Source organism: Carassius gibelio, chromosome B24 (genome assembly GCF_023724105.1).
Source record: "Carassius gibelio isolate Cgi1373 ecotype wild population from Czech Republic chromosome B24, carGib1.2-hapl.c, whole genome shotgun sequence".
Taxonomy (NCBI): Eukaryota; Metazoa; Chordata; class Actinopteri; order Cypriniformes; family Cyprinidae; genus Carassius; species Carassius gibelio.
The window spans coordinates 1,545,229-1,570,502 of record NC_068419.1 but is presented as its reverse complement, the minus strand read 5'-3'; the positions used below and the strand labels follow the sequence as shown (position 1 = coordinate 1,570,502).

At 31.4% G+C, this 25,274-nt stretch overlaps 1 protein-coding gene across 2 annotated transcripts in view; it reads left to right on the top strand.

Annotated features, from left to right (window-relative positions):
• scn5lab (sodium channel, voltage gated, type V-like, alpha b) overlaps positions 1-25,274 on the top strand; it is a 131,912-nt gene that overhangs the window by 39,518 nt on the left and 67,120 nt on the right. For both annotated transcript variants that reach the window (XM_052596544.1, XM_052596543.1), the window contains 7 exons: positions 1,415-1,506; positions 4,327-4,575; positions 7,719-7,782; positions 17,386-17,527; positions 18,445-18,642; positions 19,279-19,452; positions 21,085-21,432. In XM_052596544.1, the coding sequence (XP_052452504.1) occupies positions 1,415-1,506; positions 4,327-4,575; positions 7,719-7,782; positions 17,386-17,527; positions 18,445-18,642; positions 19,279-19,452; positions 21,085-21,432 (1,267 nt within the window). The remainder of the gene's footprint in view (positions 1-1,414; positions 1,507-4,326; positions 4,576-7,718; positions 7,783-17,385; positions 17,528-18,444; positions 18,643-19,278; positions 19,453-21,084; positions 21,433-25,274) is intronic.

Here is a 25,274-nt window from a genome sequence, read left to right as displayed (position 1 = left end):
ACAGAAAAGTGTTGAACGTCTACAGTCAAACCCATCATTTATTCACCTGCATGTTGTTACGAATTAATAACATTTACTTTCTTCTGTGGAACATGAAATAAAACATGTCTTAAAAGGCATAAAATACACAATATTATTAAATATAAATTATGCAGTGCTACTGTATTTTTGATTAAAATAAATAAATAAATAAGCCACATTGTTGGTAAATAAAACAAAAAAAGAATAAAATTTTAAATTCAAGTTATTAAACTTGAAATAATTACTATGTTAGTCGAGAATAATGGGTCCAAATGTCATGAAAAAAGTATTGATAAATAAATGTTTGCAAAATTATGAGCACTATAAACATTTTAGTTATTTTAGTTTTCATCTCTACGCATTTGAGTTGTATTCTGAGTAAAACAAAAAAGAAAAATTCATAGTAAATTCAAAACAAACTAATTTTAATGGTGTTAACGATAAACAGCATTTATTATAAACGCCAAGCATGAATTAATTTATTTAAATGAAAATTTAAAGTGCAATAAAAAAAGCATTGGAATATGAACACGGCATGTTTCAGATGATTAAAAAAACATAAAAAATTAATTAAAATAATAAAGCAGTCAAAATAAAACACTTACAAAAAATGTACTTTATTTGAATTATTGTGTTACTATTTTATAAAAAAATTCATTATTTTACTATTTTATACCTGGAGGTCATGTGACTATTAACTGACCATTAACCATAGACAATAAAATGTGCTGTTAAATTATTATAAATATTAACTTTTATATTAAAATGTCAAGTTGACTTAGCATAGTAATACCTAAAATACTTAAACATTAATATAAAGGTGTTTTTAAAATTATGTTGCTACAGTACGTATTTAGCATCATTGTTTTGTTCTTGACAACATTGGCACCCATTCACTTTCACTGGAAGGAAAAATAGCCCTCGTGACAATCTACGAAAAATCCTCTTTATGTTCCACAGAAGAACTAAAGCCATACATTTTTAAAACTTTTTTTAAAATAAACATTTCCGCGTGAACTGTTCCTTTAAGTGCGTAAAAAGGACATCATTTGAGTGGTTTAAAGTGTAATTTTCTCCCTTTTGTGTCTTTCAGTGGTTTGTCTTTTGATCCACATAACTCTAATCTGATTCTGCAGGTTTCTCACTGAATTTATAAAAGTAGGCAATCTGCAAGCGCTCCGCACGTTCAGGGTCCTCCGCGCTTTGAAAACTATTTCCGTAATCCCAGGTAAGCGCAAGGGAACAGCTCAGTGTCCAGTCCAACAGCTCAGGATCTGACCCGCATCCGGTTGTGTCCTCCAGCTCATCTCTTTCCCAGCACATTCTCCGCTGTGTTGTTTGCCTTTGTTGGTGTGGTTGTCATTGTCTGTGCTCCGATTCTGGCTTCTTGCAGATATGTTACCGAGTTTGTGGACCTGGGCAATGTCTCAGCGTTACGGACATTCAGGGTTCTGCGAGCACTGAAAACTATCTCAGTCATCCCAGGTAAGAGGCCGATAAACGCCGAGGCCTGAGGTGCTCAGGGATGACCCAAACGCATTTCTGCCACTTCCAAAACGCTGTTGGAAACGTGGAAATGCAGAGTGTAGGCAATGAGACTTTTGAGTTGAGCAACAAATCAATTTAAAGAGCCTTACCAGATAGTTTTTGAATTTGTTTTTTTTTATGTGTTCGGGCGACACATATTTATTGGACGAATAAATTAAATTGAGTTCATCCAATTAATTATTTTTCTGAGGGCATCATTTCAGAGTGTTCTAAACATCCCAAAGAGAAACATTTAGGAAACATTACTGATACATTCCATGTGCAAACATTGTAGGAATGTTACTTTTGAATGTTCTCCAAACATTCTAAAAGTTGTTACATTTAAAAAACTGTTTCAGGAATGTTCCATGAACAACATGTAAATAATGCTTTTGATTAAATGTTTTGAGAACGTCATTAAAGACCGGATAACTGAACAATTGTTTATAACTTTGAGAAAACCTTGTCACAACGTTCTGAGAACGTTCCCTGTGAGCTGGGGACAAAACCTCTGTAAAACCCTCAAACCAGACCAGCTTGACTCATGGAAACCATCTAGGTGTCATTCATTTATTTATTTTCAGCAGGGTTCAAATAACTGCCATAGAGTGAAATAATCTGGTTCTCAAAGTAAATCTCCATTCATTTTCTCCTCAGGGAAATTTTATTTTATTTTTAACAATAACTGTTCTAGACAGACCGACTTTGAGATCTGAGGTTGTTAATAGATGGTATATGCTGTAGCTGAAGCCATCTGTACGCATTATTTCAACTTATGTTTAAAGTTATAGTTCTTAACAGCTGAATTTGTCGTGAGAAACTACATTACCCCTGATGCTGTACAGAAATTCCACCAATCAGAGAGTCGTATGAAAAAGAACTCCGTCCACTCTCTTTCTCTCTCTCTCTCTATATATAATTAACATATCACATCATTAAATTAATAGTATTTTATATCTTTTAATTGTTTTTATTTTGATTATGTCATTCACAATGCTTAATGGGATTGTAGTCCTTTAACTAAAACTAAAGTTCACAGTCTTTATATTTCTGTCCCACACATATTTTATCTTCAAATTAAAGTTTGTAATGTTCTGATACTCCTCGTAGTTGCTTGGTTTGATTGATGGCTCATAACTCTTTAACAAAGACTTCCCTGTGTGAAAAATGAATGGAAAGATAAATACTGCGTCTGAAAATCTAGACAGCACTTTTGCACTCGATTACAGCTGTTTTTACACTGAGATTGCATCGGCTTTAGAAAGACCTCCGGGTGCAACGTGTTGTATTGTAGGTCGATCACACACAAGTGGAAGGACATCAGGGTGGACAGGTCACGTTTCCTTCAGCTGTCAGTTCGGGGTTCAGTCAACTCACTCCAAAAGTCTCATTGACGTGTTGAAGGCATGAGTAGCTGTAGAGAAACACTAGTTTGCATGCTGAGCCAAAGAGCAGACGCTTCTTATGGAATGAGAAGAATATATTTATATTCATTCATACATAAAATACACACATACATGATCTTATATATATATTATATATACAGAAATGTGCATGTTATCGTTCCAGGGAAGCGTCTGTTGTGAACTCTCACATTTTGTGTGCTTCCCGCACTCACAAATGTTTGTAAAGACTGATGTCGTGTGCTGTGTTTGTGGTTTAATGTGGTTGGACGGATGCTCGAATGTGAAAGATGTGGTCCAGGGTTCGGCAACATTCTCAGGATTTGAGAATCCTGTTAAATTCGTGAGCTTTCATTTGTTTTGAAGTGGCAAAACAAATAAAAAGGAAGCTGGAATGGAAATTGATTGGGAAGAAATACTGAATTGCAATGCCAAAAAAATCAACAAAAGCAAAGAAATGTAATATAATTAAATAACTTCAAATAAATAATTTATTATTTTTATTTATTTGTTTTAAATATCTCATATTACTTTTTGCATTTCATTTTTTTTTTATTTTTATGTTGTTAAATTTCTTAATTAAAGTATATACCATATTGAAAAGTAAGGGTGACATGGAAAATGTATAAAAATATACAGTTATTAAAGACAATAAAATACAGTAAAATAAATTTTTGCTGTCATTATTGGACTTAAAATTATTCCTTTTTCATTTCACCCACACTTTTTCAACTTTAATTTAAATTAATATTATAAATAAAATAAAGTGAAATATCTAAAAATACTCATATATGTTTTATAGTTATGCATTTTATATTATTTATTTATATTTGAAATTTTTCTGGATTCACAATTCAAAATGAAAATCTGAATCCGAATTCAATAGGTGTTCTTAATCCAATTCTCAATGGTGCACAACCCGGATATGATCTGGATAATTATTTCTGTCAAACGATTAATCGCGATTAATCGCATGCAAAATAAAAGTTTTTGTTTACATAATATACATGTGTGTGCACTATGTATATTTATGATGTGTGTATAAATACACACACATACAGTGCATATTTTCAAAAATATTTACATGTATTTATTTATAATAATTTAATTTATATATATATATATATATATATAAATATATTTAATATATAAACATAAAATATTTTCCTTAAATATATGCATGCATGCATGTGTATTTATTTATATATACATATAAAAAAACACAGCACATTCCCATATATTATTTTTTTTATATATTTTGCATGATTAATCGCGATTAATCGTTTGCCAACACTAAAAAATAACTAATAGCTTGACTTTATCAACTGATTGAAAGTTAGTTTGAACTCTGGATTTGTGCCGCTCCTGATCCCAGGCCTGAAGACGATCGTGGGCGCTCTGATCCAGTCAGTGAAGAAGCTTGCAGACGTGATGATCCTGACGGTCTTCTGTCTCAGCGTCTTCGCTCTCATCGGCCTGCAGCTCTTCATGGGAAACCTGCGACAGAAATGCGTCCGAAGCACCGCACACTGTCTCAACAACACCTTACCTTCAGACAACAGCAGCACTTTCTTCTGCAATAACAGAACCTGGTCCTCTCTGGAGGACTTCATCACTAATGAAGGTCAGTGTCAAGTCGGTGGAAAACCATTTGAACAATAGCTCGTTTCCATTTCATCCGTTACAGCAGAAAGTTGTTGTGGGTGGAGTGACCTCTCTGATGTGGGAGGCATCGCTGTGCGCTTGCTGAGGTCTTCTGAGTGGGTTTTAGCAGGTTTTAGGTGGTTTCTTACTGGCTTAAGTCACAAGAGTTCATCTTCAAGTCTCTCTGATATTCTGGAGTCGAGATGAGAGGAAACTGAGAAACAGAAACAGACACAACAGTCGTTATACAGTAATCATTAGATGAGGTCAGGCTGAGATCTATGACTTTGGATTGCAAATCTGAGCACACTTTGAAACTTTAGAGAAAGGAGGATTTTTCAGCAAAAGTCTCAACATTTTCTTGGAGAAACATTAAAAGCATATAATTTTTAATTGGTATTTTCTCTGGTTAGTGTAACTCAGTGTTATTTTATAGTTATTTATATACTATTTCAGTATTTATTAATATTTTTTAGTAAAGCATATTTCCAGGTTTAAGTTGCATTAAATTTTTAGCTTAGGTTTTAGTAATATAGCAGTTTTAGTTATTATTTTTAATTAGTTTATTATTTTAAAATATTAAATAATGCTCATTTATATTTATTTCTGTTTAGTTTTAGTCATTTTAATAATTCAAATGTATTTAAACGTAGACATATTTATTTCATATATATATATATAAAAGCAACATTTCTTTTTACATTTAAGTTTTTTCAAATGTTAATTTTAGTAAAATATTAGTAACATTTTTAGTAATTTGTTTTTAGCATTTGTTATTTTTACTATTTTATTAGTTATTTTATTTTTCATTAAAATATTTAGTTCTAATGTATATTTAAATTAGCTTTATTTTTTTGTGATTTCAGCACTTAAACTAAATTAAATTACTAAATTATTTCAGTTTTATGATTTATTATTTTATTATAAGTTTTATTATTATTTAATCCCTTTTTAAATTTAATTTAAATTTAATTTTAAGTCTTAGTAATTTAATGTTGTGCTTACTTTCATTTTTATTTAATTAATATTTAAGCTGCTTAAGGCATAATTTGTGATTCTTTTGCTGGAAAATGTATACATTTTGTTTCATTTAATATTTGTATGTAATTTAATTTCAGATTTTTTAAGTTTTAATTTACAATAATGAAACTGGAGCTGGTTGCATAAACTGCTTAGATACGTTTTAATAAAATAACATTAAAATCTATTAAAATTAAATTAATTCTTTAGGGGCTGGTGGTAACTTTGGTCTTATTTAAATCAGAAAATTAAGACTGATGACTAAAACATAAAATGATGGCTATGTGTATGCAATTGGTTACACATTCAAACTTTTTTACAATGTCTAGGATTTAGCTTTGATTGAATATACACTTGAAAATTAAAATACTTTAATCATAGTTATACTAAACTCAACAAGATGCAGTCTGTAATATAAGGCATATTGATCATAATTCTGCGGCTGAATGACAATACCTTTAGAAGAGCGACGTCTTAGATGAGATTCAGTCTTTTTTTGGGGTGGTCTCATTTCATTAGAATAGCAATTAGGACAGCGCTGGCACTCGATAAGATGTAGGACACAGACAGAAATAGACAAGACGCTTTCTCCTTGAGTGCTTTGTCATGCTTTGCGTGCTCCAGAACACAGAGAACCACTGAATTCACACAGTTTTCTATCGTAATAACCAGTGTTAATGATGATCTGAAGGACACCGGTGTACTATCAATAGAAAAATTTACTTTAATAACTGTATATTATAAATATCTTGATATTTCTAAAGGGGTTCCCCAGGGTTCTATTTTGGGACCTATTTACCTTGATTTATTCAGGTTTCAAAAACTGACTTATGACTGCAGTTGTTTATTTTGGATGCGATTAATCGTGATTAATCATTTGGGAGTACTAGAAAAGTAATTTTCTTTTCGGAGAGAGTAATTCGTAACCAAATCTAATTACACTATTGAAGATGTAAGTAGTAACTAGTAATTAATTACTTTTTTAGAGTAACTTACCCAACATTGGTGCCAAAGCATAACGGGCCAAAACAAAGTAAATTTTGCGTGGATCATAATGTGATATCACGATAAAATCAAGAATACGCGATACTGGTAATATTATAAGTGTGCATGATTTAGTTACTTTGCTCAAGGAGAATGGGTCAAACACGGCTAAATGTTTCCTTAACGTCCAACTAATTTCATTTTCCCCAAAAATCTAATGTTGTTTGAAGGTTTATTTTTAATATTTTGAGAAAGTTTAAAAGTCCAGTTTTCTTGCTGTGATTATAACATTATTAAAAGGTTACTAAAACGTTTCCTAAACATTTTTATTTTAATTTACCTGAAATATAATATTAGGTGAACGTTAATTCTAAGAAAAGTTAAAATGTCTAGTTTTCTACTAATTTTTATTTCCCCCCAAAATATTATTTAAAAGTTTATTTTTTTTAAATTCCAAGATCAATTAAATGACCAGTTTTCTTGTTGTGATTAGAATGTTATTTAAATGTTACAAAAACGTTTCTTAGAACTTTCACGTACAAATAACATCATATTTATGTTCCAAGAATGATGACCTCAGAACATGTTTTTCAACATTATGAGAATGTATATCAAATATTAATAAGGTTATAAGAACATTCCATAAACATTTATATAACGTCCATATAAACGTTAAGGTTTCCTGTGAGCTGGGGATCTGAAGCAGAGCTGGATTCTTCTGAAACATAAGCATGGGGTTTATGAAATTTGCATTCAGTTTGAATGGTAAATGTTATGAAAATATGAAAATCTGAGATGAAAACACAGTAAAGTACAGCAGAAATTAATTTAATATTTTGCATCAAAAAAGCACTGGAAAAGCTACATCATTTAAATCTTTTTAAGACAATTTTATGTAATTTTAACCCTTTGAGGCGTGTCGACTTGACTCTCTCAGAATTAATAATTCCGAATTATTAATTCCATATTATTAGATATGGAATTATGATACTCTTGTTTTGCAGTTTTCAACAACCCAAACATTAACATCATTACGAATTGAAATGAAACGACTAAAACAAATAAATGAAGATCAAGAAAAAAGAACAAAAAATGTAAATATTTTTTTCATTCTTCCAGATAATTACTTCAAAGTGGAAGGAGCCAAGGACGCCTTAATATGTGGCAATGCAAGTGATGCTGGGTGAGTTTAATGTGACTTTACTCTGGTATTTAGCTTAGTCGTGTTTATTTATGATACTTTATTTACTGACGATGGTTTCATAATGCAATTTTCTAGCTGTAAGCCAAGATAGTCAACACAGTTTCTTTGCAATCTGTAAACTGTAAAGTCAAATTTGTTTGTTTGTCTTTATACGATCATATTCTGGGTTCATCTGTTTGCATTTTTCACATTAAGCGTTTTTGAATGTCTCGTTGTCTTTAGTGATTGAAAAACCAGAGCAGGTGTTGTATATGTATCGCATTTGGCAAAAATGTGCATTGCTTTCACATATCTGTGATGTTGTAATTCTGAGAGGTGATCTATGGTTTGAAACAAGGAAATGTGTGACTAAAAATAATGAATAGAGTGTGTGTTTGGTACTGAATTTCACCTTCAAACGTGACTCATCCGATCAGACTTGAGGGGCGGAGCTATGCATGTAATGAAAGGTTAAACTAAAGCTAGATTTGGTCAGCGGTCGATGTGCAGCAGCTGCTTTAAGAGCCGTAACGGATGTAAGAGCTTGTAGTGTAGTGACTCAGCAGAACTGCATGTACATGTATGAGTCAGTGGCCTTGACTAACACACAGCAACCAGACAGACGCCAATCAAGAGTCTGCGTGACCTGCTGTCAACTCCTTTCATTATATTTAGACAAGGAAAAAAACAACTTATCAGTTTATTTTATTATCAGTGTGATAAAGGATAATGCAATCTGCAACCTGCTTTAACCTAATGGATTTCAGTAAACAAGACAGCCAAAAAAAAAAAAAAATTACCCCAAAAAAAAGATAAATAAAATAAAATAAAATAAAATTAATAAATATAATCTACCAAGAACTAATTGGATAAAAAAATAAATAAATAGCAGAGTGAATTCATGAAATTGACAGTATTATTACAGTAAAAGTACAACCATAAACATTATACTTGTAAATAAAAAAATTGAAAAACTAATTTAACCGATAAAATAAAGAATAATAAAAAAACTTATTTCAGCTTCCAATGCAACATTTCTAGTTTCCATTTAGTTTAACTTGATGTACTAAAATAAATAAAAAAAAATTACTAAAATTTTAATAACAACATAAAATAAACATGAACTAAAATTTTAATAAAAAAATTATAATAGTATTTAATAATGAGCAAAATAAAATAATAAAAATACAAAAATAACACTGGTCGTCTATTTAAATTCAAAATCGCTTTAAACTTTGTTACTGAAATGAAAAATTATTATATAATTATGATAAGAAAACCTAATAACTTAAGATTATGAAAACCAAATGTGTTCTTCTTTGGAATAATGAGCACTTATGATTCACGTGGACTGTGAACAGATACATAAATAATTTAATTTGAATTGAATAATGACTTAAGTACATTAGGTTTGCTTTGATTTTCACTTAGAAAATACTAATAATATCACCAATAGAAATTGGTTAAATTAAAATGCAAAAAACTACAATTGTATTTTCTTGTAAAACACACTCCAATAATCATTTGTTTTACTAAAACTAATTTTTTACAGAATAGTTTATGAATAGTGCATGAAAGTGTCCGCTCAGAAGGGATCTGTATAGTATGTGCTGATGGTCATTTCTCTGCTTATATAAACTCGCAGGAGCTCACTTCAGTGAGTCATGACATCTTCAGTCTCTTACGAGAAAACGAGCTGCTGCTGAGGAGCTCTGAGAGTTAAAGGTTACTAAACAGATCACCAGGTGAAGTTTAGTCTCTTGAGGATCAATCACACAATCTGCTGCATGCCTTCTGTCTCTGATTGATAGTTTAGACTTTGGCTTGCATTGCATTATATGTTTGGATAATTTCAATGTTATTGGAGATATTAGCTACATTTTTTTAAGTTATTTAAATGCAACTAAAATAAATTGACTGCAACCACATACCTTAAAAAAAAGATTGTAAATTCAATGAATATTTTTTTTTTCTGTGTATGCATATCATGCAAATGCTGGTCTTTTTTATGAAAAAAAAAAGGTTAAATAAACTTAGTTATTTCAGATGGTTATTTGATATAATCAAGCTTTACAGTGTTAAATTGCATTAATAATTATTAATTAAAAGCAATACTAAAATATAATACAAATATATATTTATATATTTTTTTAATATTGTACATTTTTGTCATTTATTTCATATGTCAGGCTTTACAGGATTAAACATCACTAATTATAAACATATATTATATATGTATGTTTTTTTACAAGAATGTTTGGCCTATGTTAAATAAACTGTTCCAAAAAAATATAAAAAAATAATGTGACAATAATTTTTATAGTCTTTATAGGGTAAGACACCAGTAATAAAAATAATGTATTATATAGTGTAATATTAAACAAACTGTTTTATATATATATAAAAAATATATTCATATATTTTGTCTAAATAAACTGTTCCATTGAAAAAAATATTATTTCACATATCAGATTTTACAATGTTAAATAATTAATAAGAGATAATACAAATAATTTTTGGTCACACTTTATTTTAGGGTCCAATTCTCACTATTAACTAACCATTAACTATGACTTTTGCCTCAATTAACTCCTTATTTGCTGCTTATTAATAGTTTATAAGGTAGTTGCTAAGTTTAGGGTATTGGGTAGGATTATGGATGTCATGCATTATATGTGCTTTATAAGCACTAATAAACAGCCAATATGTTAATAATAGACATGCTAATAAGTAAATAGTTATTAGTGTGAATTGGACCCTATACAAAATTTTTTATTTTGAAGATGTTTTTATCTTAAAACAACATGCTGAAAATGTTATATTTTGGTTCCATTTAACTTTGAGAGAAAGTTATCAGCAAGAATAAAAAAAATCATCCGATTCTAATGGACTCTGAGAAATCACTATCCCTTTCACTCCATGTTCGCCGTTCTTTGTTTGGAGACACCTTCAGCATGTCTTGAAAGTTAGTCCTCCGTCTCTGGCAGCTTCCCTGGCTCTGTGAGAATCTAATGGATAAAACATTATCTTAAAAGCGATTGCTAATCGATAACATAATATTTCAAAATCCAGAGCATTTTTGCAATGGAATATATCGAACATGTAATGGAAAGTGTAAGACGCTCCGGTTGAGTTATCAGCTGCGGATGTGAAGTAATGGACCGCTGGTGTGAATTACGACGAGGCCTGTAGATGTTGATTGTAACATCTGGCCGAAGCCAGAAACAGACAAAGGACGAATGTGTCTGTCTTCAGCCAAGATAACAGATGCGTGTCCACCTCTGATAAACAGTGTTTGTGTAGTGTGTGTGATACACACATTCAGTTTATTTAGCGCTTTACGAGTCTTCCCGAAACAGATGGAAATGCATCAGCTGCATCGGAAACGTTAACAGAATGTTTGTTCAAAGTTATCTGGTATTTGATAATGCTTTCAAAACATAAGCGCAAAAACGTTATTTATACATCACTCATGGACCTTTTATATTTTAAATGTTACTGTTTGTTTCAGAGAACATTAAAAAGTAATTTGTGCTCTCAGTCAATTAATCGCGATTAATTGCATCCAAAACAAAAGTTTTCATTTACACAATTTATGTGTGTATACTATGCATATGTGTTATGCATATATAAATAAATATTTTTTACTGCTGCAAGTATGTTTACTATGTTTACTTTTATGCTGATGCATCGATGTGAAAGAGTGAATCTTCCCATCCCTAGTTTTGACTGAAAATGAGACAAACATGCTGATTAAATGCTGATTTTATGTTAATGAAAAAATACTGATTATTTACCAAGAATACTGAGTAAATGCTTATTTAAAAAAAATACTAAATTTATTAATTTATTTAATTAGTGGTAAAGTGTATTTTCTTGAAAACAGGACGGGGAACCATGATGAAATAATACTGATTAAACACTCTAATTTACCAATAATAATGAGTAAATACCAATAAAAAACAATACGAATAAAACCCAATATTTTTTCTACTACTTAATTTCTTATGTATAGATAGATAGATAGATAGATAGATAGATAGATAGATAGATAGATAGATAGATAGACTGCCTTTCCAATTAAAAATGAGACAAAAATACAGATTTTAAAACCATAATATTAATTGAATACCGATAATCAACCGATAATATTGAGTAAATACCGATAACCCCCTATTTATTTAAAAAAAAAAAAAAAACAGAAAAAAAATATTCATGAAATGTAGATTCTTAAAACCATAAAGAAATACTAGTGATAATTGATTTACTGACAATACCAAGTACTGATTAAATAAACAAAACTAAAATCTATCTATTATTAAAACCAGGTACGTACATATGAATGTAAATAGTGTAGATAACTTACTCTTAGTGCACACTAAAGAGTATATCACTTGAAGTAATATAATGCAAATTCTTAAATCAAATAAACCTAAATAAAAACAAGGCCAGTATACCGTAAGGTTCAAGAGAAGCATGTGAGATTTTGAAGTAAAAGAGGGGATTTTGTTTTATTATCAATTTGATTAATATCTCCATGTGTTGGTCATACAGCACAGGCTCTCTGTATCTAAAGCAGTGTGTTTGTTTCCTTTGTTCGCTCATTTCCCTCGGGGATCAATTAGGTGAATTAATCCAGTGGTCTTATTTTAGCCGTTGTTAGCGTTCAGCTCTGGTCACCTTGTGAACCTGGATGGAAACCTGAGTTGAAGGCTGACAGCATTTCAAACAGAAGTGCTTGCCTCGTTTCACCTCCTCGTCTGTTGTTAAAGAGCTGGGCTCAGGCTCTGTCACTCCATTTGTGGCACTGATCAAATAACTGAAGATAACTGTAGGAGAAGAGCCAGAACTCCTATAATCTGTCTAAAAAGAAAATATTCCCAAAAAGATTATAAAACAGTGATTTTGCTGTGGTAGCACTGGATAAGATTGCATTGCATTACATTGCAAAACATATATATATATATATATATATATATATATATATATATATATATATATATATATATATATATATATATATAAATCCAATAAAAATTTAATAAAATAAATGTCAAATTTTAAATAAAAGGATGATATTCAATAAGGATGACGTGAATTTTCAGCCACTGAAAATTATCGTCCGATAAATGGCATTTTCTGTTTTAAATAAATCAACAAATGCTGAATAATAAAATAAAATAAAATAAAATATATAAATGTAATAAAAATTTTATAAAATAAATGTCAAATTTTAAATAAAAGGATGATATTCAGTAGGGATGAACTGATTTTCAGCCACTGAAAATTATCGGCGGATAAATGGCATTTTCGGTTTTAAATAAATCAACAAATGCAGAAGAATAAAATAAAATAAAATAAAATAAAAAAATATAAATGTAATAAAAATTTTATAAAATAAATGTCAAATTTTAAATAAACGGATGATATTCAGTAGAGATTAACTGAATTTTCGGCCACTGAAAATTATCGGCCGATAAATGGCATTTTCGGTTTTAAATAAATCAACAAATGCTGAAGAATAAAATAAAATAAAATAAAATATATAAATGTAATAAAAATTTTATAAAATAAATGTCAAATTTTAAATAAAAGGATGATATTCAGTAGGGATGAACTGATTTTCAGCCACTGAAAATTATCGGCGGATAAATGGCATTTTCGGTTTTAAATAAATCAACAAATGCAGAAGAATAAAATAAAATAAAATAAAAAAAATATAAATGTAATAAAAATTTTATAAAATAAATGTCAAATTTTAAATAAACGGATGATATTCAGTAGAGATTAACTGAATTTTCGGCCACTGAAAATTATCGGCCGATAAATGGCATTTTCGGTTTTAAATAAATCAACAAATGCTGAAGAATAAAATAAAATAAAATAAAATTAAATAAAAAGTAGGGATGCACCGAATTGGACTTAATGTTAGTTAATGATAACACAGTCGTTCACTGTTAGTTTATGTTAATTCAGAGTGCTGTTAACAATCAATTGATTTTAATAATGCATTAGTAAATGCTGAATTTAACATTAACTTTAATAAACATTAATAAATGTAGAAGAACTATTGTTCATTCTTAGTTTGCTAACTAAAGTAGTTAACTAATGTTAACTAATGAACCTTATTGTAAAGTGTACCAATATTAATATTATAGTGTTATTGTGTTACTTTCAGTAAAAGTGTGGTTATTTTATTGGCTTGTGTTTTTTTTAATTCAGTATTATTAAATTCACTGAGTTAAATGAAAAAGTCTTACAAAATTACTTTATATTATTTAATAAAATAATAAATAATCATTACAAAGCTTTTTCAGCTTGGTGCATTTTAATAATGTTCTAAAATGTATGTTTTTAACTAGTTTCATACATATTTATTGTAAATCAAATATGTGATCATTAACAGATTAATAGAAATGATAACAATAATAAAAACAAGAAATAGTAAAATAATAAGTGCATAAAATAATGATCTTCACAATTGTTCATTTATTATATTTATATTTAAATACCAAAATAAACATAGAAAATGCAAAACAAGAACGTTTCTAGATGCTGCATGTCTAGACCTGATATTTTCAGTCTGTCTAATCTACAACAATTAAATTATTGAAATCACTAAACAATGATGATTTCCAGATCAAATCCAAAACTCCAGTTGTGTCCTTTTTCTCCTGGCAACTCTCTGATGCCAACCAAACTCTTCTTTTCCTAAATATATCAGCAGCATCTTTATACAATAAAGCTTTGATATCTCATCTTTCGAGCTCTCTTCGTGTCTTTGTACTTAGTTACTGTATTGCGTTAAAGTGAGAGGTTTAATCTTGAGCGTGTCAATCCGTCCGATCGGAGCGCCATCTGATCCCACAGCAGCGTCCGGAGATCAGACTCCCAAGGGAATAACCTTGAGTCCATCTTGGCTCATAACAGCAGAACAGTTATTCAAACAGAACCGACAGATTGGTTTACACACACAGCACCTAACAGAGATTCCCAGAGCCTCCTATTCTCAGGACCCTGACAGGACTGAGGGACTCTCTAGCGACCAAAATAGAGCATGTCGAAATGCTTTGTGTCCCGACAATGCGGTCCCAGCTGCCAGTGTGCTGAGAGGGGCTTCTTTGACAAATTCTCCGAGTGACTCTAAGCTGGAACTCAATGACAACAGCAGATCACTGATGGAGAGCCATACCACATTTCTGCTTTCGTTTGCCTCTTAAAAGGCATCAAAACAAGGTGCATTTTGAAGCAATTTTCATAAGACAGTAAAAATTGGTTTTCTGAGTGTATTTCTTATATAAGTAATAAGTTCTCTTTTTTTGTGATTATAAAATAAAAATAAAACTTACTTTTGAAGTAAATTGATCTTGTTATAAGGATGTTTAGGACGTTTTTTTTTTTTTATTAAAAAAATACTGATTTAAAATTTTACTCTCAACCAAAACTGATACAAACATTATGTATATTAAAATAATATTAAAAATAGATTTTAAAGCCTCAATGAAATAATATTTAATAAATATTGGTTAGAATTTTTTTTAACTGTTGTTAAAAACCTTATCAAAATAATTAATAACACAATATTAAAAGATAACTATTATTTATTTATTTATTTACTGTCAATATAAACAATATATAAATAATGATAAAACAAGATAGAATACTAATTATGTGTAAGAATTTAAAATTATGATAAAATAATACTAATCGATGATTTTTTCAATAAAAGCGAAATATAAACAATCAGTAACAAAACATTGTATACTGGAAAACCAAAAATAAAAATAGTCCTTAAATATTGATTTTAAAAGCATCTTGATATTTTGTGTGTGTTGACCATGTTGAAATAATACTGATTAAATATTAAATATTCATGATTTTTATCTGTTTCTTTTTTTCTGTCAATAAACATTTAATAATCTAAATCATAAATAAAAAGCTTTTTTTAAACTAATACTAGTTTAAATGCTGATTTTAAAACCACCGTTATATTTGTGTATGTTGACCATGATGAAATAATACTGATTAAATATTGATAAATAAAAAAAAAGTTCTGTCAATAAACACTTCATAACCTAAATAATAAATAAAGTTTTTTTTAACTGGAAAATTGCAATATTTTCTCATGTCAGTATAAAAACTAATGAAATTATTCTCCATTGAAGTATCACTACTTATTTTCTGTCATAAACTCGAAGCCACGCTGCTGTAAACAGTCCCAATCTCCAGCACATTGTGCCACACGAGGAAGGAAGCGGCGGATGGTTTCAGTACGTCTTGGGTCCGGGGCCCTGTACAAAACCTGAGTGAAGTGGGGCCCGTCCATTAGCACGTCCTTCAGGGACACGGCGAGGTGTGTGAGTGCGATATCAGCCGTCATCCACACCTTCACGCTCTCAACAGATGAAGCGCTGGCGCCAGCAACCCTCAGAGCCACTGTTAGTCCGAGAGCTAGGGGTCTGTTCTTCTCATTGGGAACAGAGAGGACAACAGGCTGGAACTCACTACAAGAAAACATACTTTATGTGAATTTAACCCATTTAAAGGGTTAGTTCACCCCAAAGTGAATATTCCGTCATTACCGTATTTTCCGGACTATAAGTCACCCTTTTTTTCATAGTTTGGCTGGTCCTGTGACTTATAGACAGGTGCGACATATTTATCAAAATTAATTTGACATGAACTGAGAGAAATTAACCAATAGAAAACATTACCGTCTACAGCCGCCAGAGGGCGCTCTAATGCTGCTCATGTAGTCTACACTGAAGACATAGAGCACCCTCTTGCGGCTGTAGACGGTAATGTTTTCTTTTGGTTCTTGGTTCTAAATAAATGCGACTTATAGTCCGGTGCGACTTATATATGTTTTTACCTCATCATGACGTATTTTTGGACTGGTGCGACATATACACAGGTGCGACTTATAGTCCATAAAATACGGTAGTTACCATCCAAACCCATAAGACCTTCATTTATCTTCTGAACACAAATAAAGATATTTTTGATGAAATCTGAGAGCTTTCTGACCCCCTCATAGGCAGAAACTTAACTGTGAAACAGTCAATGTGACATCAGTGGCTCATTTCAGCTTGGTGAAGCTACGAGAAAACTTTTTATGCGCAAAGAAAACAAAAATTCAACAATTCTTCTCCTTGAGTTATCGTTTTCCAATGCATACACATGCTTTCATCTAAGCGTAAACAACGCTGATTACTTTCATGTGCTCGCTTTCCCCCCGATGGTAAACTATATATATATATATATATATATATATATATATACTGTATATTGGGTACTCTCCAAAACATTATAATATTATGCAGCGGGAAAATATATTTATATATACATACTGGATATTTGAGTTTCATAAGTTGTAAGTTCTAATCATTAGAATTTTGAAATGTTTTATTTTGCATGTAATGAATCTAGGATATATGAAAGTCTTACTTCTTGAAATAAGTAAAAAAAATTTCCAAAAAGATATTCCAATTTTTTTGAGATGCACCTGTGTATACAGGGCAGCAGGCTAAAACTCATTTCCTGTACACAGTAACAGACGCACAGAAGATGCTGCTAATAACCATGTATTCCTGTTTTCCGCAGAAAATGTCCAGATGGTTTTGAATGTATGAAGACCGGACGAAACCCGAACTACGGCTACACAAGCTTTGACACCTTCGGATGGGCTTTTCTCTCGCTTTTCAGACTCATGACACAAGATTACTGGGAAAACCTCTATCATCACGTCAGTAGACTGTCTGTTCGCTCTCATCTCATCACACTCAAGCATTACAAACTTCTTTGGTAGCTGGATAACATACGTTTCTTCAAATTAGTATTTTTACTGGAAAAGGATGCATTAAATCAAATAAAGATGCAATCAAATTAATTTTGTTTTGTAATTAATATAAAATACTTAATATTTAATTAAAAAAACTATTAGACAATGAATAGATATGTAATTTATATGCATACACTACCATTTGGGGTTGGTAATTTTATTTATTTTTACATTTTTTTAAAGAAAGAAAATAATTGAGTATTTCTAGTCAGCATTACAACCATGAAAAGTGACAGTAAAGACATTTATAAATGAATGCATTTCAAATAAATGCTGTTCTTCTGAACTTTTTATTCATCTGTGAATCACGAAAAATAACATTTTCACAGTTTCCACAAAATTATTGAGCAGCACAACTGTTTCCAACATTGATAATAATCAGAAATGATTCTTGAGCAGCCAATCAGCATCCTAGAATGATTTCTGAATGATCGTGTGACACTGAAGACTGGAGTAATAATAACTTTTCAAATTTTTACTGTATTTTTGATTAAATAAATGCAGCACCGGCGAGCATAAAAAAACTAAAACTTTGAAGGGTAGTGGATATGTAAATACTGAATTCAATGCATTTTATTTCTATATATTGGCATCAAAATGTCAAAAATGATGCTAAAATTTCAGATGGTATTGTATGTAGAAATTAAGCCTTTATTCTTGTGTTTTCATCCATTGACTAGGCTGTCTTTGAGAAAGCATTATAGAGAATAGCCTTTGATTGATCAGTCTGACACTTATTACAAGCTTGTGAACAGATATTTATAAAGTAATCCTTGAGTTCTTGCAGCTGTTGTGATCTGACGTTGTTGTTGTGCTGACAGACGCTGCGCTCGGCGGGAAAAACGTACATGGTGTTTTTTGTGGTGGTGATCTTCTTGGGCTCCTTTTACCTGGTGAACCTGATCCTGGCTGTGGTGGCCATGGCATACGAGGAGCAGAACCAGGCCACCATCGCAGAAGCCCAGCAGAAAGAGCAAGAGTTTCAGCTCGCCATGGAGCAGCTGAAGAAGGAACAGCAGGTACGTCTGCAGGGGGTTCGGAAATTTATATTAAATCAAATGTAACAGTGAAATAAATAAATGGGTCTGCACAGTTAATCTAAATTAACTGACATTGCGTATGCAGTTAGTTAAATATCTAATCTGTTTTCACAGTGAAGCTCAGCACATCTTATAATAGAGTGTTTTCAGTGTAAATGTAGTGAACATCTTGAGCATGGGCTGCATATTTAGAAACATGCATTTGCGGAGAAAAGTTTACAGGATTTCACTAATATTCTGCCAACATAAAAGCTCGAATTTGTTAAATCTTTATGGATTGAAAGTTTTACTTTTTGAATAATAGTATTATAACTTATAGTGTACAATAATATATATATTATCACATTGTTTTTATTTCAAAGTATTAATGCAATTTGTTAATAATAATAATATTAATACAAATAAATACAATTTATATAATATCATATTTCATATAAAAATATTATTAAAAAAATTAATAATTACAAACAGCAATGTGTTTCTGTCAGAATTTTTTCATAATTTAAAGAGGTAAAAAATTATGTAAAAAATAATAATAAATATACCTGATTTAATCAATAACATTCAAAAAGTCATGTAGCATTGTGTCTATAATTTTGACTTTGTGTCTCTCAGGTGGCTCATAAAGCACAAGAAACTGAGTCCATCTTGATGGCCGACGTCTCGCCGTTCTCCACACAAGGAAAAGGAAATCTGGACCGGAGGAAAAACTCGAGACCGCTATCTGAAGGAATGCAGGATGGCAGTAATGACAAATCTGCTAAGATGGACACTATAGAGGAGATGAAGGTAGATTTATCACCCAAAATCATTCATCACTTCTCATTTACTTACCTGCATGCCATTTTATTCTCTGGAAATGTCTCCAGTTAGAGTTAATTTCCAGAAAAAAAATTACTTTTTAGAGTTTTTAAACAAAGTACAGAAACGAAGAATTAACGATTTGTGATCTATCAAAGGAAGTGCATGCGCATCACAGAGCTAGATGCAAGCTGAGCTGTGGTAAAAAAGTGTATAAATATATATATATATTTTTAAGAAACTGATCGATTGTTTCTATAGATAAGATCCTTATTCCTCGTATAGGAATGTGCGATGTCCTGGAATGTTTTCCTAAATAAAAAAATAATTATTATTATTTGCGATTGAAACTAGCACATTATTATGAAAGGCGATTTGCAAAAATTCATAAAAAATACTCACTTCCTCTGATGGTTTTGTAGCAATAGCCAAAAAAACCATGGGTCAAAATTATTATTTTTTCTTAAGTAAAGATCATTTTCCATGAAGATATTTCATAAATTTCTTACTGTAAATTTATAGAAACGTAATTTCTGATTAGTAATATGCATTGTTAAGAACTTTATTTGGACATCTTTAAAGATGATTTTATCAGTCTTTTTTTGCTCCCTCAGATTCCAGATTTTCAAATAGTTGTATCTCAGACAAATATTGTCCTCTGAACAAACTACACATCAATGGAAAGATGATTTATTCAGCTTCCAGATTAAGTATACATCTGAATTTCAAATTGACCCTTATGACTGGTTTTGTGCTCAAGGGTCACATTACGTTAAAACATCATGTAAAAGTGAATTTTGCACTTTTTCTCTTTAAAAAGTGTTTCCCTTTAAGTCATTTCGTCCTTACGTTTCTAGCAAACCCACTCTCTGCTGGTCCGCACTCTGTCCTTACGAGCCTGACAGGAGATCAGGATGCCAATTTTCCACAAGTTGATGTAATCCTTTATGGTTTTAATGAAAAGTCTATAAGATACTTTGGTTAATATTTTTCAATAGTAGTGTAAAACAACATCCTTTTTACGTTGTCAAAATCAGCTCTGTTCACAGCGAGCCATTTCGTTGCATGTCCCTTTAAATGCTAATGAGCTCTGCTGACCCCGCCCCTCTCTTCTGTGGGGTGACTAGCTGTTTTCATGAGACTGTAAGCTTTAGCTGCAGAACTAGCTAACTAGCACATTATTAGGAATAATCTCCTAACTTCTTTTGGAGATTTGTAGCAATAGCCAAAAAACATTATATGGGTAAAAATTATCAATTTTTCTTTTATGCGAAAAATCATTAGGATATATTAAGGAAAGATCATGTTCCATGGAGATAATTTCGTAAATTCCTTACTGTAAATATATCAAAACATAATTTCTGATTAGTAATATGCATTGCTAAGAACTTCATTTGGACAACAATTTTCAAATATTTGTATCTCAGAAAAATATTGTCCTTCTAACAAACCATACATCAATGGAAAGATGATTTATTCAACTTTCAGACGATGTATACATCTCAATTTAAAATTGACCATTATGACTGGTTTTGTGCCCCAGTGTCACATTTAAGTTCAAACATCATATAAAAGTGAATTTTGCATCCGATGAGTTTCCCTTCATCCTTACGTTTCCAGCAAACCCACTCTCTGTTGGTCCGCACTCTGTCCTTACGAGCCCGACGGGAGAGTCAGGTCAGCATCTTCAACTTCCGGCCGCCAAACAAAGACTCGGAGGTGGACTTCGCCGACGATGAGTTCAGCAATCACGGTGATTCGGACAGCCGTGGCGGCTCGCTGGCTCTGCCCTGGAGCAGGAGACGGACCAGCGCTCAAAGCACCTGCAGCCACAGCTCGCAGTTCTTCTTCCCGAGTCTCAACATCAACGGCAAACTCTTCGTGGCCATGGACCAGAACGGCATCTCGGGCCAGGGCCCACTGTCTCCGCTGCCCACGTGCACCATGGAGAAGGTCAAAGAGGAAAGCGTAAGTCACTTTGTGCTTCTGATCAAACAAGCAGACACCTGGAAATTGGAAACAGCTTGATTGATTTGTAATAAAGCACCTATAGATGAAGAACCGTGGATAGAATGGTCTCCTGTGGAGAACAGGATCAGTTTCATGTGTCTAGATACTTCTAACAAGTTTGAGTGATACTTTGCAATTTGTTATGCTTAAAGTGGTCAAATTATGTGTTTTTATGTGTATTTGGTGTAATAGAATATGTTGACATGCTTTAATGTAAAAAAAAAACACATTAAACAAGTTTTCTACAAAGCCCCTCCTTCAGACAAGTCTGCTCTGATTGGCCAGCTGACCCCGTGCATTGTGATTGGCTGAACACCGCAAGCACTTGCTGGAAACGTAACGCCCCTTATCATAATCATGAGTTTCATCTTTCAAAATGAAAGTAAAGATGGTCAATAATGTCCTTAGTTTTACGATCCGCACACACACACACACACACACACACACACACATACACACACACTTACGCGGCATGTAAACTCCACATTTAAGCAAATTCTTAAAATAATAACAAAACATACTTACAGTAGCTTATTCAGAAGCGCCAGATTATTGTAGCAAAGTCAGAATTGCCTCCTCTCCTAGGTTCACGAAACAGTCGTCCATAAAATGTGCTGCTGTTCTTTTGTAAGGAATCTTAAATGCATCTAATTTCGGAAGACCAAACAAAGTGCTTTTGGTTTCTCCTAGATACACACACATCTCCCTGACATGACTGCTTCAACACTAACTGGGTTACTTCTTTCTTTGCATCAACATTTGGGCGGCATTACACTAATATTTCCACATAGTGATGTAGATATGTGGGGCGTGTCTAAACGAGGTGTTTTAAGGGGGCGTGGCAGAGTCTTAACTTTTATTAAGAATATCTCTTTGGATTTTAGACTTTAGTCTTTGCAACTTTACAGAACTTCAAGATCTTGTAACACTCCAAAGAGAAAGGGGAAAAAAAATCGTATCATATGACCATTTTTTTGTCAATCAGGCATGCCAATAATCGTTAATTGAATAAGAATTAGCCATGGCAAACTTAATTGTCAATACTATTGCAATAATAATAAATAAATTATTAATAATGAAATGAATAATCATAAAAGTAATAATAAAAACCACAAAACAACAACAACAATGTTAAATACAACAGTATAACAGCAACACTAATGTTGAATAAGGATAATTAAGTATTGTCATTAATTAATTGATATACTAATAATAATAATTAATACTGTTATAATTAATAATAATAACTTTAATAATAATAATAATAACAATAATAAAGCAACAATAATTAATAATTATTTTTAATTACTTATTAACAAAAACAATAATAATATCACTTGATAATAAACAAATATTAATCATTATGAATTATTAACTTTAATATTAATAATTATAATATTAATTATAATAATAATATAATTATACAATAATACAAAATTTAAATTCTTGTTTAATAAATAATAATATTTATTATTATTATTTATTTCTTATAATGGTTTTATTGCTATGGTCTATTGATTATATGCCACTGGATGTCTTTTCTGCTCACCAAGGCTGTATTTATTTGATTAAAAATGCAGTTAAAAATGTTAAATAATATTACAATTAAAATTTTGTATTTAAATGTAAAACATTTTTACAGTATTGAGAATTTGGTCAAATATGACATTTTTTTGTGTCAGATTCACTTGTAAACATTGTTAGTTTAAAACAGACATTAATTCAAGGTTAAGTGTTGCATGACGAATCCTACAGCATCTGAACGTTTCCCAGAAACCTCCTCATCTTTTTCAAGGACAGACATAAGAGCTCCAGTCTCTGTGTGTTACAGTTTATTCATACAGTCAGTTCCTCTTTAGCTGTCAGTCACACTGATAACATGCATTACGCTCCTGCCTTCTCTGAGCTGATTTGGATGAGTTCTTTTCTTATATTGGTAGCCTGCAAACATGCTGTGTAATGATTAGTGTTACATAAGAACCTCCACCTCTCTGCTTTTTCCTGGGTTTGCAAATGTTAATTTGTCTGAGTGTCAAACGGAATAACTCAGAGACTCAGGTTATTTTAATGCAATAAGTCTTGGGTCCAGCAAACACTATGGATTTTTTTTTTTTTATTGTCTAGACATTTTGCATTATCAGATATTAAGCTGAAAGCAGCATAATCTAATGGTTTTTACAGTACAAACGTTATTGCAAGGATATTGCATGGATTGCATCTGACAAAAAACCTGTAAGACCATGTCTAGGTCATATTTCAATATATATATATATATATATATATATATATATATATATGTGTGTGTGTGTGTGTGTGTGTGATTAGAATTTATAATTATATTCAGTATACTGTAATTTAGCACTTTTACCCAAAGCGATTTACAAAAGAGGAACAAAGACAATTCAGCAAAAAAAAAACAACAACATTATTTGTGTATATTTGGTTATTAAATTATTTATTTATTTTAAAATAATAATAATAATAATAAAAAGCAACAACAACAATAACATTAATAATAATAATAATTCTTATTAAAATAAAGAAAAAATATAGAAAAAATTAATAAAAATAAAAATATGCCAGACATGTTCTTAGCAGGTATGTGGAGTTTATTTTTATATATCTCTATTTTATCTCTGCACATACAGTACAGACTTATTTATCAAAACATGACTCAGAGCGTGCAGTGGGGGGTCTGTGATTGGAGAGAGACGTCGCTGTTGCTTTTTCCTGGAAACACAAGTACGCTTCCCAGAATAGCGTCTTATCAGTGCACTCAACGGCTCTGACCAAACGCCATATGAACCTCTTCAGATGCCATATACTGCCATGCATTAAACAGAAATGCACTGCATGCTTAATTAGCAATAACTGCACACATGTGCTACATAAGTGCTGCATAAGTGATTTCCATAGATGCATTTTGTACATGTAAAGAAACCGGTAATAACAGATAGAGGAGAATGAATCCTCTATTATTATTATTATTATTATTATTATTAATTTATAATAAATCTAATACATAGTAAAATATTTTTTAAAACAGAACAAAAACATATGTTTAAATTACATTGACATATATATATACATATTACTGAGTATATATAGATTACTGAGGTCTTTTTCTCAACTAAGCAGAAGCAAAAATTCAGTTTGCTCTCCATTTAATCTAAATGCAGTCTAGAGAGTGATTTTTTTTATGTATTTAAAGTGATTTTCCTTTCATACGAGCTTTTGAAACAGGAAGTATGACATCCTGCCAGAAATATCTGAATTACTCAGAAGGAAAGGAGTCTGAAAACTGTCTGGACTGTGTGATGGAGGCACGGATGCCCTGTTGTCTTGGCGAACTAGTCATGGTTACGTAGCAACAGATGTTGAATAAGAGTCACAGCAGCAGCGTCTCACACACACACACACACACACACACACACACACGGCGGTGTTTCCCACTCGTCTGAACAGCAGGAGTGGGTGTTCTGGTGGGCTGCGACGAAGCGCTCCTGCGTCATTCCTTTGATTACCTGCGATCAAAAACACATTATATAATCAGAGGGTCATTGTTACTGACAGACATCATATCATTGACTCGAAGACCTCAGATAAAAAACATTAAAACAGCAAACGGATAAAAGCACTGGACAAAAATTAACGCATTTCCCCAAACACCCATTATCACTGAAGACATCTGCTGCTGAGGGTTAATCGCTGCTTTTATTGGGCTTTTGTTTTGCACTGAACCGAATTGATTTTTAAATGCCATTATTAGTGTTGTAGATTAATGTGTGTGTGTTTGAGTC